Consider the following 17,643-nt stretch of genomic DNA (forward strand, 5'->3'; position numbering starts at 1 on the left):
ATTAAAAAAGTTTGAAAAGTCAAAACAGAACAATTTGCATCAAATAAACACTACACCATTTATATATTTTCACATCATTATATTGTTATCTAATAAAAAATAATATTTATGTTGAGTTTCACAATAATGTAATGATTATAACTGACTATGCGTATTTGGTACCTTCAATATATATTTTTTAAAGAAAAGTGTTTGGAGAGATTCAGCAGGGTTTTGGACAATCACTGTACTAAATACAGTACCTGCCTCATAATCATACATGAAAAATAAGATGTGGAGTAGAAATAACATTTATGACGAACTAAAAAACTGAAAACAGTGTTTATATTCAAACAGTTATATACGTGATATTAATTCACTATCAGATTTCCAACTTAAAACCATCAACCCATAGACAACGAGGAATTAACATGTGTAACTAATTTAAAACAAATGTAATTAAGTTAAACAAATTATAGTATTTATTAATAAATCAGTCTATAATTTCACTGATTGATTTTTCATTTCAGAAAAATATAATATAGAGCCATAATGTTCTTTTTCGTATTCTTTTTTAAACTGTAATAAAAGCTTATGCAGTTTAAAAGATAATGTTTCTGAGCGAAGACCTCGTATGATTTACCGTATTCCTACTTTTAGGAAAGAAATTTTTCGCAAACATTTTTATTAGTTAGCTCCGAAATTATATAATTCACTACCACTAGATACAAAATATACCCACATACGTGGCATTTAAAAAAAAATCATTATTCAAATTATTAATTTCAATAGAGGACTCTTATTTTGACCTTTAGGAAGAGCAATAAAATTTATTCACTTTAGCTTTGTCATTTTAATTACGCATATTTTTTCAATTAAAAAAAATTGTTCTTTGTGTTTGTCTATGTATGTGCGAGTTTCATTTTTTTAATATATTTTTTATCTAATGTTTTGTTTATTTTACATTTCTTGCCATGCATTAAGAACTTTGTCTTTTTTGTGTTGTGTATGTTTTTTCGTTCTTGATTTTTTTATCTTTACATATATTTTTTATTTGAAAGAGATAATTTTGTCCCTTTTATGTTGTATGTGTCTTTTTTTAAAATGTTGCTGTTCATGTCTTATGTTTTATGTTTAATTCATTAATTATCATGTAAATTTTCAATCATCCGTACAGGCACCACAGCCTCTAGATGTTTTTTTTAAACTAATCTAAATCTCTGTATGTTGAAAATGAATAAATTTGATTTGAAAACCTTAGCTCCAATAATAAATTTAAAGCAAATGACTCTGATCATCTTCTGATTCATATAAATCCTTTTTTTTCTTCGAAACCCGGATTTTCATGACATGAAACTCACAACCGCATAGCGGCTTGGGCTTGATGACTGGATATTTATGTGATAGTTTTTTTACAGATTTTTCCTTTTTCTCCAACGATCTTGGAAAAATTGTATTGCGATTCTCCAAAAAACGCATTTGCAATCTCGTGAAAACGAAGCAAATTTAAGCGGTAAATACACTGTCTCTGACGTAGGTGGGTAGCCTTGAACGCGCCGTAATTTCTGACATATAACCCGCAGGAGGAAAACACTCAGAAATTTGAAAATTCAGTATAATAGCCGCTCTCATTCTGGGACGCAACTTGATATTTCGTCAGCCTCATTCATTTATGTCACAACACGTCATTGCGATCATGATAAACGGTGAGGAGGAGGAAAAATAAAATTGGTACACTGGTGTGTATCCCCCTCCGTATTTTTTTCCTTAAAACTCGGAAAGTACGCGTCCCACAGGAAGCGTGAACAAAATTTTTATGCATCCTTTCCCGAAACTCCGGGTATTTGACGCGCAGTAGTGCGTCGGCGGTATCTCTGCTGAAGGAAGGATTATCATCTAGTAAAGGGTTCAGACAACAGGTTGTTTTTTGCATGTAGGCTCTTGGGGGGGGGGGTGCGCTCAACTAGTAACGCTTCTAGATGAGGTTGATCGTCCCTGTCAACCTCCCACCTTCCTCTGGAACCGTACTGAAAGTAGCTGAACATTGTTTGTGATTGGCCAACAAAAATTTCACTTCCAAATTTTTGCACATGCATCAGATGGCTGATTCAACCATCAAGAGGCCGGATGGACACTCTTGATTTGGCGAACTCGATCTTTTATTTATTCGCCAAATGAAATATTTTGGCGCAATGGCGATCGGCAGCGCGAATCCTGTCATGCCCCCACCCCAAACAAAATAATATTCTTCATATAGCAATGTGAAAACAATAAGTAGAGTATCCATATATATACACTTTTCAAGCTGTTGTGCTGTGGGTACTGTTGCATTTGCAGCTTTCTATCAGCAGACTCTTCAGTCTGCTACTGCAGTGGATTGACATCACATCAGTGCAGTTAACAGCAAGCAAGGAAATGAAACTATCTCCTTGGATGAGACCCACTCTATCTTGTGGTCTACTGGTGCTTCGGCTGAAGATGCTATGGATTCTATCTCGTCTTAGAGGCATGGAACATGTGCCGTATCTGACATTAATAGGTGGTCCTCCAAGATGGCCGCTTCGTTTCCTAGCTTGTCACCTTTTGCGCGATAATGTCCACCGCAGTAGTTGAAATGTCTGAAATTTTTTTTATGTAAGAACAAAATTTTGTAAAAGAACTATGAAGTTTCATGGGGGGGGGGGGTACTCCTCAAAAAAGTTTGTTGTGGGGGGGGCACATATATTACATATTTCAGACGCTTTAGTGGGGCATTGTCTAAAAACGATTGGGAGCCACTGCTATGGTAGAATAATTCATTTTAAATTCTGTTCTGAATGTCGTGCTCTTTGATTCAGCTTGGTAAATGCAAATGATCTATGTTAAAATGAAATTGACTGAATTTTTTTTTTCCAGGGCAGCTTGTCAAACTCCTCATACATACTGGTGTTACTAGGTATTTAGAATTTAAATCTATTGAAGGAAGCTATGTGTACAAAAGTGGCAAGATCTATAAGGTACCAGCTGATGAAAAGGAGGCACTTGCATCAAGTAATTCAGGCAAATTCAATCAATGATTTCATTTGCATATTTTCATTCATGATTTTTTTTCACACTTGGGTTTGTATATGAATTGAATTTGCATATCACAGTAAAACCCGATTTAATGGACATCCCCCTCAGATTTGGCAACACCTTATCTCATGCATCAACCTGTATTCAATGGCTACAGGTGAAATAACTTCAGTGACCTCATGAGTTTTTTGCAGAGGCCTTTTGTTGTGGATGGTGTTGAATGTGGTCACTCTTCTCTTACAGTCAAATAATGATTTCCCCGTTTTGATAAAAGTATGATTTTTGAATATCAGATGTCTAATTTTTTTGTCCCGCCAATTTCAGCAAAAGTGGTTTTACTGTAATATAGATTACTGGTTTTTTTATGGTAATGTTTTGAATGTTAAGTCATAATATTACAAGTTGGTAATTAGTAAAATTCATGTAACAAACCACAACATCTTAAATTCTTTTTTTAACTGCACTGGTATGATTATTTATAATCGTATTATAATTATTCAAAATCATGTTTCATTGTCTTGCTAGTTGTGAAGATATTTGTTCTTTTTTTTGTACATTGAAGTTATTTAAGAATTGCTTTGAGTTTTTTTTTTGTTTTTCAAATCAGTTCAATAAGTATGCTGAATTTTTGAAAATTTTACAAAATATAATCGAAGATATGACTATAATACCTTTAATTTTTATTTCAGACCTCATGGGTATGTTTGAGAAGAGACGATTCAGAAATTTCCTAGTCTATGTTCAAGAATTCCAATTGTATGATCCAAAAACACATAAAGATGTTGACTCTAATGTTATGACTACCGCTCAGCTTTATGAGAAGTTCGGCTTAGACAAAGATACAGCTGATTTCACTGGGCATGCTTTGGCCTTGTATCGTGATGATGAGTAAGAAAATATTATCCCATTCCATAAACTGCAAATTTTTGTATATTTTAATATTTTTCTCTCCAATATTTCAATAATAAAATACTTTTATGAAAAATTAATTTTTTAATATGCCGCTGGTTCTTTCCAGGATGTCTAATAACATCAAAATTTTACATTACTTGATCACTGAAAGTTTTAATGAGGTTGTCGGTATTGATATTTATGGATATATCAATGTAATGTGATAAACAACTTTACAGGAGCGATGCATAATTTTATTAAACAACTAATCAATTATAATTTTTTGCTGCTTTTCTGGTATACTAACACTGATTAATAATACTTATAGATGTGCCACCAAAAATTTTTATACTGCTTTTGACGTTGTCATCTCTTGATACTATAGACCTTTGTAGTGCTTCCCGCATGATGGCGCTGTGGTGTCTCCCCAGCTCATAAAATTATTTTATTTCTCCTGGTGGTAACACCACACAGGAATTTTGAATCAAACCCATCTGGCTGTTTTTGTTCATGTCTTACTCAGATGCAAATGTTTCTGTGGTCTCTGGACACATGCCGTATTTTTCTCTTCCAGTATTTGTTTCTATGATTTAAACGTGTTGTAAATACATCAATCCATTGTATATATATATAAACAAAAGTCTGAAGGAACAATTAAACCTTCCACAACAATGCTTTATTAATACAGTCCACTTTTATTGTACCCCCTCCCCCTTCTGCAGAAAACGAATGTTGTATTAGGATGTTATAATACTGAATGAAGAAAAAATCGTAGTAAACCTTTAACTTCTCTGGAAAATTGTACATTGGATTCATGTAATAAAAAAACTTATTTTGTTATGTTGCAATGAAAATGCATCTGGCTGAAAAAAGACAGTATGAATGTTGCACTTGTTGAAATACTGCATATGGCTAAAACCTATATTTTTCACTACATTCAGCATAGCACAGTAATATGTTTACTGGCCTTTATATTCCTTCATTGAGAAATGGTGCAATATAATTTAGAATAAGATTAAAAATTGATTGGGAATTGGGAGTGAGCCATCGTGGGGAATATTAATTTATCGTCTATTTTTCATTTTTTTTTCTCCGAGCATCAAAGTTCATGATCAATTTATGTAATTTGTATGGCTTGTAACACATTGAACAGTGATTACTGGCTGACATCATGCACCCCCGAAGAGCACAAAGCGTTCTGTGCTAGACACAATTTCTGTTCACCAAAAAACTTCATAAACAACACTAGTATCATTGATTGTTCATAATCTAAAACCTCGATGTTTTTCCTTCATATTCATGTAGTTCTTATTCTGTATTGTTAGTTTTCTTAATTTGAAAAAATGCAGAATTTTGAAAAAAAAAAAAAATTTCGAATTGCCCTGAATTTTTAATCTCTTGAGATGGGTTTTTTTTTTGTTACTGGTGATGGTTATGACTATTACATGATGAAAATATATTTGTTTTATCTGTAGTTACTTGACAAAGCCCTGCTTAGAGACCATCAACAGGATCAAGTTGTATAGCGACTCCCTTGCTCGTTATGGCAAGAGTCCTTATTTGTATCCTCTCTACGGCCTTGGTGAACTTCCCCAAGGTTTTGCTAGGTAAATTGTCAAAGTTTTCTTCAATATTTATGCATTGCAGTTTTTCTAAGATAATTTGTTTTGGCTGAATTTTATTTTTATTATAGATTTGTTTTTTTTTTAATTTGTGTTTATAATTAGGTTGAGCGCCATCTATGGTGGAACATACATGCTAGATAAACCAATTGATGAAATAGTCATGGAAGGTGGCAGAGTCGTTGGTGTGCGTTCCGGTGAAGAAACGGCTAAGTGCAAACAAGTCTATTGTGATCCTTCATATGTACCAGATATGGCGAAAAAAGTTGGTCAGGTAATTCAAAATTCCTAATGTTTCCTTGAAATTATATTTATACAAAGAGGTTCCTGTTAAATTTAATTGCTTCATTCACTAACCTATTCTTGTAAAACATAGTTTCTAAATTTATTTAACTTACAGCCACCCATGCAAAAAAATTCTCGGGGCTTTGCGTCATCCTGTTCCAATAGTGTATTTTCGTATTTTTCTGTGCCGAATAGCCAAAATATCTTATTTTGCTTCGGTATGCTCGGAATTTTGGAGTTGCCATCAAAAATATTTTGCTCCTAATTGCAGTGATATTTTTTCCGAGAACGCATATTTTATTCCTCTGTACTTAAACTATTGGTCCCTCTTTGGGCTTTCCATCGCAAAACCCAAATATCATGATCGAGAAACAGAAGATGGTGTGCAATGGTTTTTCGGCTTTAAAGCGCAAATGTTAGTCAGTTTCCATTTTCAAAAAAGAAAATCTCCACTGGAAGCAGCAGAAATTATTGTAGTGGATCGTCATTGTGTCAAATCCTGATGCTTCATAAAAAAAATTTCATTCTGGAAGTAAAAGATCATGTCCGCCGAATTATGAATGCTAATTTTTAGAAACTAATAAAGAGCCAAATAACCACAGCTTTAAATTGCCAATGTTGCCAAATAACAAGTGCTGAATCGCCAAACATTGTGGTTATTCTTCCGAAATACTCATTTTGCAACAACTTCTTTCTGAGTATAAAAGAAATTGATAACTTATAGAAATTTTTTTTTAGCCCATTTGAACTGCTGCTCCAGACAGAAAATAGTGCCCTCAGCAAGCAAAAATAATCTCAGACTAGTGGGAAAAATCTTATGACAGCCACTCTTTTAAACAAGGTGTCAAAAACAAAGAAGCTTATAAAAAGATGTTTAACAAAAGACGGTGCAGTTTTATTTTGAAAAGGAGGGGGAATCATGGAATTTCACTGCTGCAATTTATGAATATTTGCTCCGAAAAAAATCCTATATTTTGCTGCTCCAAAATAGACTTTGTCACTTTCCACCCCTGCTTTCCCGAAAATGAACACAATTACAAAATATGTGTGAAAAATTATTTATTGGCCGATAAGCTTTAAGATGCCGATAAGGTAAACTTTTTAGGAATTGAAAAATGAGCATTCAAGCTAAATCATGCTATGCAAAATGGCTGATATTGTTCTTTTGAATGACTGACCATTCAGAATAGGTATTTCCTATCACCTAATAATTACTAATGGCCATATTCACAGACCTAGTTTAAAATACAATCGCAGGTGGAAGGATTGGTGATCGACACAGATTCACGATTTCAACCAATCCGTGTCCATCTCTAATCCTTTAACCTGCGATTGTAGTTTAAACTCTGTCTGTGAATACGGCCATAAGACTGTCATGATGGTTGATAAATAATCTGAAAAATTAAAATTTATTGATATTAAAGTAGATTGAGTAAAAATTATATTTGAAGTTCAGTAATTGACCACTGAGTAGAACCTAAAGGAACATTTATTCACAGCAGCATTAGTTTTAAGGACCTGTTGTCTTTTGGATGATTCAGAGTACTTGCTGAAAATGTTGCTTGTGTTAAAATAATTTTTTTTAGCGATTACTCGATTTTTTTTTTTTTTTTTTTTTTTTACATGGCTCTTTCTATCAACTCGGTCTAACCAAGAAAAATTTTCCTTACGTTATCCCACTGAGATCTTGCAGGTGAAATGACACGGAAACAGTAGAATGGTGCTGTGTCATGGAATGAGGAAAAAGGTCACGGGAGTCTTGAAAAAGTCACAAAATTTGAGTAAAGGTCACCAATTTTTTTATTCTCCAGAGTTTGATTCCCCCCCCTAAAATCTAGGCTTCGGAGAAGCTGTGGCATTCAATATTTCTTCTCTCAGGTTTTATTTTTTCCCCGGAGGGACGGATGGGGGATTAGTAACAGAAAATAATGCCAATATGTAGCCGGCTGGCATTATGTGGGTGGGACAAAAAAGCTATTTAGACTGGATGAGCAAAAAAACCTTTTCTTTGCTTGAATACACCTTTCAACATCTAATATTCCCCCAAAGTAATGTTCTCAGGATCACGTGATAATTCCTAGAAGGGGGGAGGGGGCTGTAATAGACCACAGCAGTAGCCAGTCCTCTTGGGAACAATATTGGTTTTCTATTGAAAGGACATGATCTTCCTTCCCCACACATCCTGGAGCAGGGGTGTTGGATCTTTTGCGGGTCTGCAAGCCAACGTTTTCACTGGGTGGGCCGTAATAAATTTTTCATAAAAAAACAATGATGGTGATTGTCCCGGGCGTTAGGGCCATGAAATTCGCATGATTTTAATAATTGAATGCAATTCACACAAGGTGTTTAAATGAAACGATCTCAAGTGCTCGCGAGCACCAAATTGAGCATGAGCATCGAGCACTCTGGGTGCTCGCAAGCAATGGATTGAAGATGCCTGATCTAGATGGACTCCTAAGAATGACGATAGAGCAAATAACAAGTCTAACATTAGACTTTGAAAAATTTCAATAGGAAAAGGAATGTGAAATCCGTCCTTCAAAAGGGCCCTTGGTTGGTGTAGTGCAGTGTTCAACCGCTGGGCCCTTGCAGCCGCCAAACTGGGCAGCGAGTGGTTTATTGCTTCATTTTTACTCATTTATTTCCCATTAATATTGTGTATGCCTAGGTCTTCCAATCAAGGAAAAGAAATCAACTGTGCTGCGGGTAACCAAAGGTTGAGAAACACTGGTCTAGTGGCCCCACGTCTTGCAGTAGGGCTCCCTAAGCTATCTTTTTTTTTTTGGCTCGGGAAATATTTTTCACCAGCCTCGCACTGTGAAAAAACAAAACAGAATTATCTCATTTAGAGTCCCCGGGCTGGATCCGTCCTCTACTGTGCTTCTTTCCTAATTGGAAAACAGACTGAGCTATGCACTCTTAAACAATAGTTTCGGCTCTCGTATATATGGTTAATAAATAAAACGCTCATTTTCAAAGTTTTGGATTGTGCAAAATTGATTGGTATCGGCATGCATATATATACAAGAAACGTTACTTTCTAATTTTTTAATTTTACCTGCGCTCATTAATGCGTAAGAACAGTCCGGCATGGCTCATTTTGTTGAATGCAGGGCTCCCCCTTGTCTTACTTTTTTAACAAAATGTGTACAATTGATTTTAATTTTGCGGGATCATGATTTTAAGGGAATCGTGGACACATGATGCCAATGTAGATTGCAATTAATGATTCTGCCAAAGAAAAATTATATTATTTTTAAGGTGATTTGGGAGGGGGGGTTGTAAACCATTTTCAAGCCTGTTACATTAATCAAAAAGTCGACAATGTTCAGATTTTTTTTTTTGGTTAGAAAATGTCTTTTAATTTGTACTCAGTGGTACAGCTGAGCGAAAAAGATAAAATTGTATAGTTTTCTTCCAAACAAGAAAAAAAGAAACTGTATTCACTGTATTTTGATGTGTATAAATTCATTTTCTCAAAAGTTTTTCCCCCCTTAGGTTGTGCGTTGTATCTGTTTATTGAACCATCCTATTCCAAACACAAAGGATGCTCTTTCATGTCAAATTATCATTCCACAGAAACAAATTGGTCGAAATTCTGGTAATTTCTGTACTTTCAAATATATTTTGTATTAGAACAGTTTTTTTACAAATTTATGATTTACACTGTAGTATTTATTAAATGTGACTGAACCTTATAAAATGGGTAGGTCAATTATTGTGATGTAACTGAAAAAGATTTACAATTTGAATTAGATTGAAGATATATTTATGATTAAATTTCAAATTTCTGATTATGTTGCATGTGACCTATATTAAATGTTCATTCTTTAATAACAGTCAAAGCTTGTTATAATCATGTATTATAGTGTTCCGGATAATGTCTCACAAGTCCTTGAAATGATCAGAGGGTGAGAGAGAGAAGTAGTTTTCAGGACGTCAGATTTATTCACAGAAAACACATATAAAATAGCTATTTACAAGCAGACAAAACGTGATCGACAAATAAGAATCTTGCACTAAGCTTAACGTCCAACAACACTGACTCTTCCTTTCTGTCTGTATCGTTTTTATAGACTCGTCGAACCTTAGAGAGACAGTCCAGAGAATTTTTTTTCGTAGTACCAAGTTTGAGTGGGGCCTCTTCCCAAAGATCGAGATTCTCTACACAAATCTAGAAGCTTCAAGCTAATCTTGACATTTCCAGTTTGGCAACAGGAGATTGCTGCCACAAGGGGTTCTTCAAAAATTGTGAAAAACCCTAATTTTCATAAAAATAGCACCTGTTCCATTGGATTGACCAGTACAATAAGTCCTAAATGTTTTCTACATTATATAGCATCCTATTCATACCTTGTTTTGCATGCATTATAACAACCTACAAAGATGGTTTAATCCAATACAACATGCTTACCCAGCTCTGCCCACCTGTTTGTTGTGGAAAATGAACAAAATTAGTCCTTGAAAATCATTCTAGTTTACTACCATTGCATGAATGATGTGAAATAGTGACACAAATTATGAAAACCTATAATTTTTGATTTTATGCTGCAGTGGGGGTTCATCCTGTTCGCTACAGGGCATCTATGCTGCTTCCATCTTTGTTACAGGGGGTCAGCGACATAAAAAAGGTTGGAGAGAAACGGCTGTTTTGGTTTTTTTTTTCAAATTGTGTCAGTCAACTGAAATTGGAGAAAGCCTTAATAACTTGAATCATGTTTTGATTCATGAAACAGTCACATTGATGTGAATCATTTTCATCTTTGTATATTTGTTAAGAATAATAATTTTTTCCCCTTTTTTCAGATATTTATGTTTCTCTCGTGTCGTACACCCATCAAGTTGCAGCCAAGAACTGGTTCATCGCTATGGTTAGCACAACTGTGGAAACTGACAATCCAGAGCTTGAAATTAAACCTGGTATTGACTTGCTGGGAACAATTAAACAAAAGTAAGTTAAAAAAAAGTTATATGTGGGTATAGTTTACCATGTATATAAATATGTAATTTTTCAGATTTTTTGTCTGAAAAAAATGACTCGGTTTTGATGCAAGATTTGTGCATCAAAATTTGATTTTACTACGTTAAATCTGTCAGTAATGAAAATACCCTTCTAATTTTGGGTAATATTTTTAATAGTTGTCTCTCACTAATTTTTTAAAAAACCTGTTTTCACAAAAACACCCCTTAGAATTTTAAGAAATTACTCTTCAAAATTACATTTTCAGATAATACTGGGTACATCAATCTATAGTAATCAATAAGAATGACTGTTGAAAATATTAAAATATGGTTTTTGATACGTGTAAACAAACTTTCAAAACTTAAGTCACCATTAAAATGTATGTAATGTGCGGATGCAGGCAAATCTTTCTGTTTGCAAATCATATGCGAGGTAGTTGCTGCCCACAAAGTGCTATATTTATGTTGTGTTGATTTTATATATATAAAATCACTTACAGGAGACAGATGTCTAAATTTGTCTGACTACAATCTCATTCATCTTCAGTTGCAGAGATAAGGAACTATTCTTTGTTCCTAGTTTGAGAGGGAAAAGAGTTGGTGTTAGAAATTTATCTTTTTTTTCTCCGTTGTCTAATTTAAGTGTTTTCTCTTTTGGGTTCTGTTATACATGCACAAATATATCAGGTGATTGTTTGTCCTAGAGCTCTGTTTACATGGCACATGAAAAAGGCTGGTATTTTTCATTTGGCAATAGAGGAAAAATTAGAGTTGTGGGAAAGGGGCATGAAACTAAAAAATCCACCAAAGAGGCAGGTGTAAATTTTCCTTATTTTTTTTCTCTATGGGGGGGGGGGGGGAGAAGTAGCCAAACATGGTAGTGTTCACCAAACCACCTCCAATCTTGTGCATATAATAAGGTTAGAAGAAAGGATACACATCATGAAATTGCACATCCTGATTAATCACTAATTTATAGAAAAATGATTTTTAAAAAATTCTTCACCATTACATAGTGGTAAAGTTTGCTCACAAAAAGATATTAAACGTACCCTTACATATGCTTACTCACTTTAATTTTGGTTTGTGACACTTTTTCTTTGCAAATTTGTTGTGCTTTTGTGTTATCTTTTCCCTTTCCCGCATACAACTCTCCTTAAAACAGGGTTGGCAGGTTTTTGACGGTTTAAACTGTCACGTCAAAAACCCTCCATCAAAAACTGTCAAAAACCTCAAATACTGCTTTTCAACATATAAATTCCCATTGAAAATACGCACATTGATTGCATGTGTGGTGCTACTTGTCTTGTACAATTTTTATATTTTTATTATATTTTTTATGCCACTTACTAGCTAGGCATTATCTAGTGTGTTCTTGTATTGGAGTTCAGTCTGGCTCCAACTGTCGACCGAACATGTCCTAAAAGTCTCTCTCTCTTCTATTAAATAACTAAAAAAAGAAAGGAGTCATGACTGTATGTTTCCGAAATAACAACCAGACACATCCACCAGCACTAGCATTACCACAGAATTGGTGACCCACGTAAAGCAGATGTTTGACAGCCACGAACTCGAAAGCAGACGAAAACAAGTTCTCTTTCTCGCTTCGTAATATGTTACTTGCTGCCTTTCTTCTTTTTTTCCCTGTGTGTGGTGCGTTTGCTGACTGATTGAGGGGGCATCCCCTCAGTTCTCTTCCTGGATTGTGCTGAACTTTTTTTTGGATATGCCGAACGCTACCGAAGAAACAGGTATGTCTTCTGAATTAGAACTTTCGCGTGTTTCTTTTCGCGCGCCTTCGATTTGGAAATCCGATGTCGATCTTTGGTTTCTTCAGATTGAATCAAACTTTAAAATTGCCGGAATTACTGATCCTAAAACACAATTTCACTGTGTTGTGACAGCTCTCGATGTTGAAGTTTTATCATATGTTAGCAATTTGATCAGAGCTCCTGTTACAGACGATTCTTACAACCAGTTAAAAACACGCATTTGTCAACAGTTTTCACTGTCGGAAACTTCCCGCTTACGAGTTCTACTCCAAGAGCTCACTCTTGGGGATAAGCGACCTTCTCAGTTGTTGCATGAGATGCATACATTAGCTGGCAAGAAAATTTCAGATGAAGTGCTTAAAACCCTTTGGTTACAACGTTTGCCTATCCATACACAGCAGATACTTTATGTTAGTAAGGATACATTGCCGGATTTAGCAGAAATGGCAGATAAAATTACCGAAGTAACTGGGCACACACCGACTATTTCTGAGGTCAGCCGTAACGAAACCATCAGCTTGCAATCACTTCAAAGTAAAATTTCGACTTTGACCGTTGCTGTTGACCGCTTATCCCGCTATAGAGAGAAAAATTTTAACAAAAAGGGAAGAGTTCGTTCAAATTCTCGGTCTAGAGAGAGGTCTAGTGGTGATGGTACACCCAAACGTAAACCTTATTGTTGGTACCATTTCAAATTCGGTCGAAAAGCATCAAAATGCATTAAACCCTGTGATTTGTCGGAAAACTAACTGGCCCATCTGTTTTGGCGACAGCAGGTGATGGCCGGCGTTTAGTTCGCCTTTTTGTTCATGATCGAAAATCCGGTACTGGTTTTTTAGTGGACACAGGCGCTAGCATTTCGGTTTTTCCACGAGATACACAGGTACATAAAGCAGCAGATACAAACTTTTCGCTATACGCAGCTAATGATACTAAAATTTCTACGTATGGTTGCAAATCTTTATCAGTGGATTTAGGGTTACGCAGACTATTTAGATGGTCCTTCGTTATAGCTGATGTTAATCGCCCGATATTAGGTGCTGATTTCTTAGAACATTATGGTCTATTAGTTGACGTAAAAAAGTCTCGTTTGATTGACAGTTTGACATCACTTTCAATCAAATGTAGCAATGCCAGTTGCCCTACATTAGGCTTAAAGACCATTAGTGGAGATTCGCCCTACTTGAAAATTTTATCTAAATTTCCTAATCTAACGAATCCTTCTATGCTTGGGGCTACTTCTAAAAAACACTGCGTTACATATTGCATTACCACTAAAGGTTCTCCTGTCTTTACCAAAGCCCGCAGACTTTCTCCAGAGAAACTTGCTATTGCAAAGCGTGAAGTTCAAATGCCGTTTATGTGGGGATTACAGAAAACTTAATTCTATAACGTGTCCAGACAGATATCCTATACCACATGTTCATGATTTCAGTTACGGTCTGCAGGGAAAAAACATTTTTTCTAAATTGGACTTGGTTAAGGCTTATCATCAGATACCTTTAGATCCCGAGTCTGTTGAAAAAACTGCCATTATTACCCCATTCGGACTTTATGAGTACTTATATATGTGTTTTGGATTGTCTAATGCGGCACAATCATTTCAACGGTTCATAGATATTGTCTTAAGAGACTTGAACTGTTATGCATATTTAGATGACGTACTAGTTGCATCAGCAACAGAAGAAGAACATCTTAAAGATCTAGAATTGGTTTCTGAACGTTTAAACGGTTTTGGTATAATTCTTAATCCTGATAAATGTATATTTGGGAAATCTGAGATAGAGTTCTTAGGATTTTTGGTTAACAGCAACGGCATTTCTCCTTTGCCAGAAAAAGTTGATGTTCTTCGTAATTATCCGCAACCAAAAACGGTTGATGAACTTCGAAGATTTCTAGCAATTCTCAACTTTTACCACCGTTTCTTAAAAAACGCAGCATCTGACCAGGCTCCCTTACACGATTTGTGCAAAGGAAAGAAGAAAAAAGATAAATCTCTCATCGCCTGGTCGGGGGAAACTATTGCTGCTTTCGAAACGTGTAAACATGCTATTACCAATGCAACGCTTTTGGTTCATCCTAAACATGATGCTCATCTTTCGTTGACAGTCGACGCATCAGATTTCGCTCTCGGAGCTGTCTTACAATAAACTTCCGATGGTGTCGTCGAACCACTCTCATTTTTTTCTCGAAAGTTAACGACAACTGAAAAGAACTATAGTACTTATGATCGCGAGTTGCTTGCGGTTTATAGTTCTATTAAACATTTCAGACACATGTTAGAAGGCAGACCATTTACGATCTACAGTGATCATAGGCCTCTAACTTATGTTTTTCACAAAGTTAATGATAACAGCTCTCCCAGACAACGACGTCATTTAGAGTATATATCACAATTTTCTACGGACATTCGTTACATTCAGGGTGAGCGAAATGTTGTAGCGGATGCTTTTTCCAGATTATCCGAAATTAATTTACCTGACTCGATTGATTACGCAGCTATTGCTACTTCACAGAGTACAGACGCTGAATTAACAGCCCTCCGACAACCAGGTGGGGTGCTCGATATAAAACCTATCAAATTCGGTCCTCAGGGTACAGAACTTTTTTGTGATTTATCCACTGGAATTATCCGTCCCTACGTACCAGAAAAACACAGATATCACGTGTTTACGGTCCTTCATAACCTCGCCCATCCAGGCGTTAAATCAACTGTAGACCTTATTCGTCAACGATTTGTGTGGAGTTCAATACGCAAGGATGTCACACGATGGACCAGGGCGTGCATCGAGTGCCAACGCTCAAAAGTGCATCGCCACACTCGATCTTCCATCGGTGCATACCCTTTGCCCCAATGCAGATTCTCACACATTAACATCGACATTGTTGGTCCTCTTCCTCCTTCTCGGGGTTTCACCTACTGCCTTACCTGTGTGGATCGATACACCAGGTGGGTAGAGGCTTTCCCGATGGAAAACCAAAAAGCAGAAACTGTCGCAGAGACATTCTACTCTGGCTGGATTAGCAGATTCGGAGTTCCGGAATCGGTTACCACCGATCAAGGGAGACAATTCGAAAGTGATTTGTTTCGCGCATTCGTTCGTTTTCTTGGAACTCAGAAAACACGCACGACAGCGTATCATCCGTCCTCCAATGGCATCGTTGAAAGATTCCACCGGCAGCTCAAAGGTGCCATACGCTGCCATGCCACGGAACGTTGGACTGAAGTGTTACCTACTATACTTCTGTCCATCCGAGCCAGCATCAAACCGGACATCAACACTTCTGCTGCCGAGATGGTTTACGGATCACCATTGCGCCTACCTGGTGAATTCTTCCGTAGTTCCGACCCTCAGCCAACACAGCTGGAATTTCTACGTGTTCTACGAGATCACATAAACACTTTACGTCTGATTCAAACTTCAAGGCATGGGACTCACAACATTTTCGTTCATAAAGAACTTGCTGTTTCTTCCCATGTGTTCGTGCGGCTGGACACCGTACGAAAGCCCCTTCAACAACCATATTTGGGGCCATATGAAGTGATTGAACGATCTCCAAAAGTATATACAGTGAACATGAAAGGCAAACTAACGAAAATCTCAATAGACAGATTGAAACCAGCATTTTTGCTTGATTGCACTTTTAATAAGCAATCATCGTTCGCTGAACCGAAACAGCCTTATGTAACTCGATCAGGGCGTACGGTTCATATAAGAATTCCTTGATATTATTCTTATTTGCATATTTTTTCAAATGAATAACATTATTTTTGTTTTTTGCAACATTTTTTGAAAATTAGTATTGTTTTGCAAAAAATTTTCATTTTTAAATGTTCTTATATGTCTATTATCTATTCTAGTAATCGTTTTTGCATATACATACATTTACTAATTTTTGATCATTTGTAATTTATTTTTTTTGCTCGACTATTAATTTGTGCATAAGGTATTTTCGTATTACGTATTTTTTGAATTTTTCGAACAAAATTTTGTTTTTTGCACATGTCAATGCCATATTAGTTGCCGTAACTATATTGTCAAATCGTCGTAACTATACTGTCATTATCTTCGTAACTATATTATCATATTTTGTACATTGTGCCATATGCCGTCCTTCAGACTCGTGGGGGAGTACTGTGGCGCTACTTGTCTTGTACAATTTTTATATTTTTATTATATTTTTTATGCCACTTACTAGCTAGGCATTATCTAGTGTGTTCTTGTATTGGAGTTCAGTCTGGCTCCAACTGTCGACCGAACATGTCCTAAAAGTCTCTCTCTTCTATTAAATAACTAAAAAAAGAAAGGAGTCATGACTGTATGTTTCCAAAATAACAACCAGACACATCCACCAGCACTAGCATCACCATACATGTAATGCTTAAAGTGACTATGCTGCAATACATAATGTGTGATTTTAAAATAATCTTCCCCCCCCCCCCACATAATTATTTTGGACAATTATATACATGTATATATACTTGTAAAATATAGAATTTGAGTAGAGCATAGCATAAAACTACAGAAGGATATGTAATGTATTCAAGATAGTTTCAACCTTCTAAAATTTCTTCAACTGTTTATTTATATATGAATATATATATATTTGCATATCAACATCTGCTTTACTTTTTTTATTTTTACAACAGATACATGTTTAAAAAGTTCTTTCATGCTTGCTATATATAATGTTGATTTCTGTTATATTATCTAGACAATCCCAGATATTTAAAACAATATTCTTATTGTATATAACATTAGAATATATATATGTATATCCAGCAATCAAAATACTAAATTATCCTAAAATAATTTTTCCCCTGAAAAATTAATTAGTTCATTATTAATCAAAATTTTTCATTGTTACCACAGTTTCTATTCTTGGGTTACATTTGGTGGTATATTTTTAAATAAGAGTTTTTTTCCCCCCCTTCAAAAAGACCTTATAAAAGTAGCCTGAATATACATATTTTTTTATATAAAGTATCTTAGTTACTTAAGTTATACTACAATATCAAAATTGCTAATTCTTACCACATTTTCTAACCTTGGGCTATGCATTCTGACGTTCTATTT

General features: G+C 35.4%; 1 protein-coding gene across 1 annotated transcript in view; it reads left to right on the plus strand.

Moving 5' to 3' along the window:
- Gdi (GDP dissociation inhibitor) overlaps positions 1 to 17,643 on the plus strand; it is a 50,776-nt gene that overhangs the window by 27,439 nt on the left and 5,694 nt on the right. Inside the window, exons 3-8 of the mRNA XM_089237263.1 lie at positions 2,875 to 3,009; positions 3,723 to 3,921; positions 5,400 to 5,531; positions 5,652 to 5,820; positions 9,330 to 9,432; positions 10,638 to 10,782. Of these exons, the coding sequence (XP_089093389.1) occupies positions 2,875 to 3,009; positions 3,723 to 3,921; positions 5,400 to 5,531; positions 5,652 to 5,820; positions 9,330 to 9,432; positions 10,638 to 10,782 (883 nt within the window). The remainder of the gene's footprint in view (positions 1 to 2,874; positions 3,010 to 3,722; positions 3,922 to 5,399; positions 5,532 to 5,651; positions 5,821 to 9,329; positions 9,433 to 10,637; positions 10,783 to 17,643) is intronic.

This window comes from Pholcus phalangioides, unplaced genomic scaffold, assembly GCF_987345545.1.
Source record: "Pholcus phalangioides strain wild (caught in Gottingen) unplaced genomic scaffold, Ppha-v1.0 ptg000002l_1, whole genome shotgun sequence".
NCBI lineage: Eukaryota > Metazoa > Arthropoda > Arachnida > Araneae > Pholcidae > Pholcus > Pholcus phalangioides.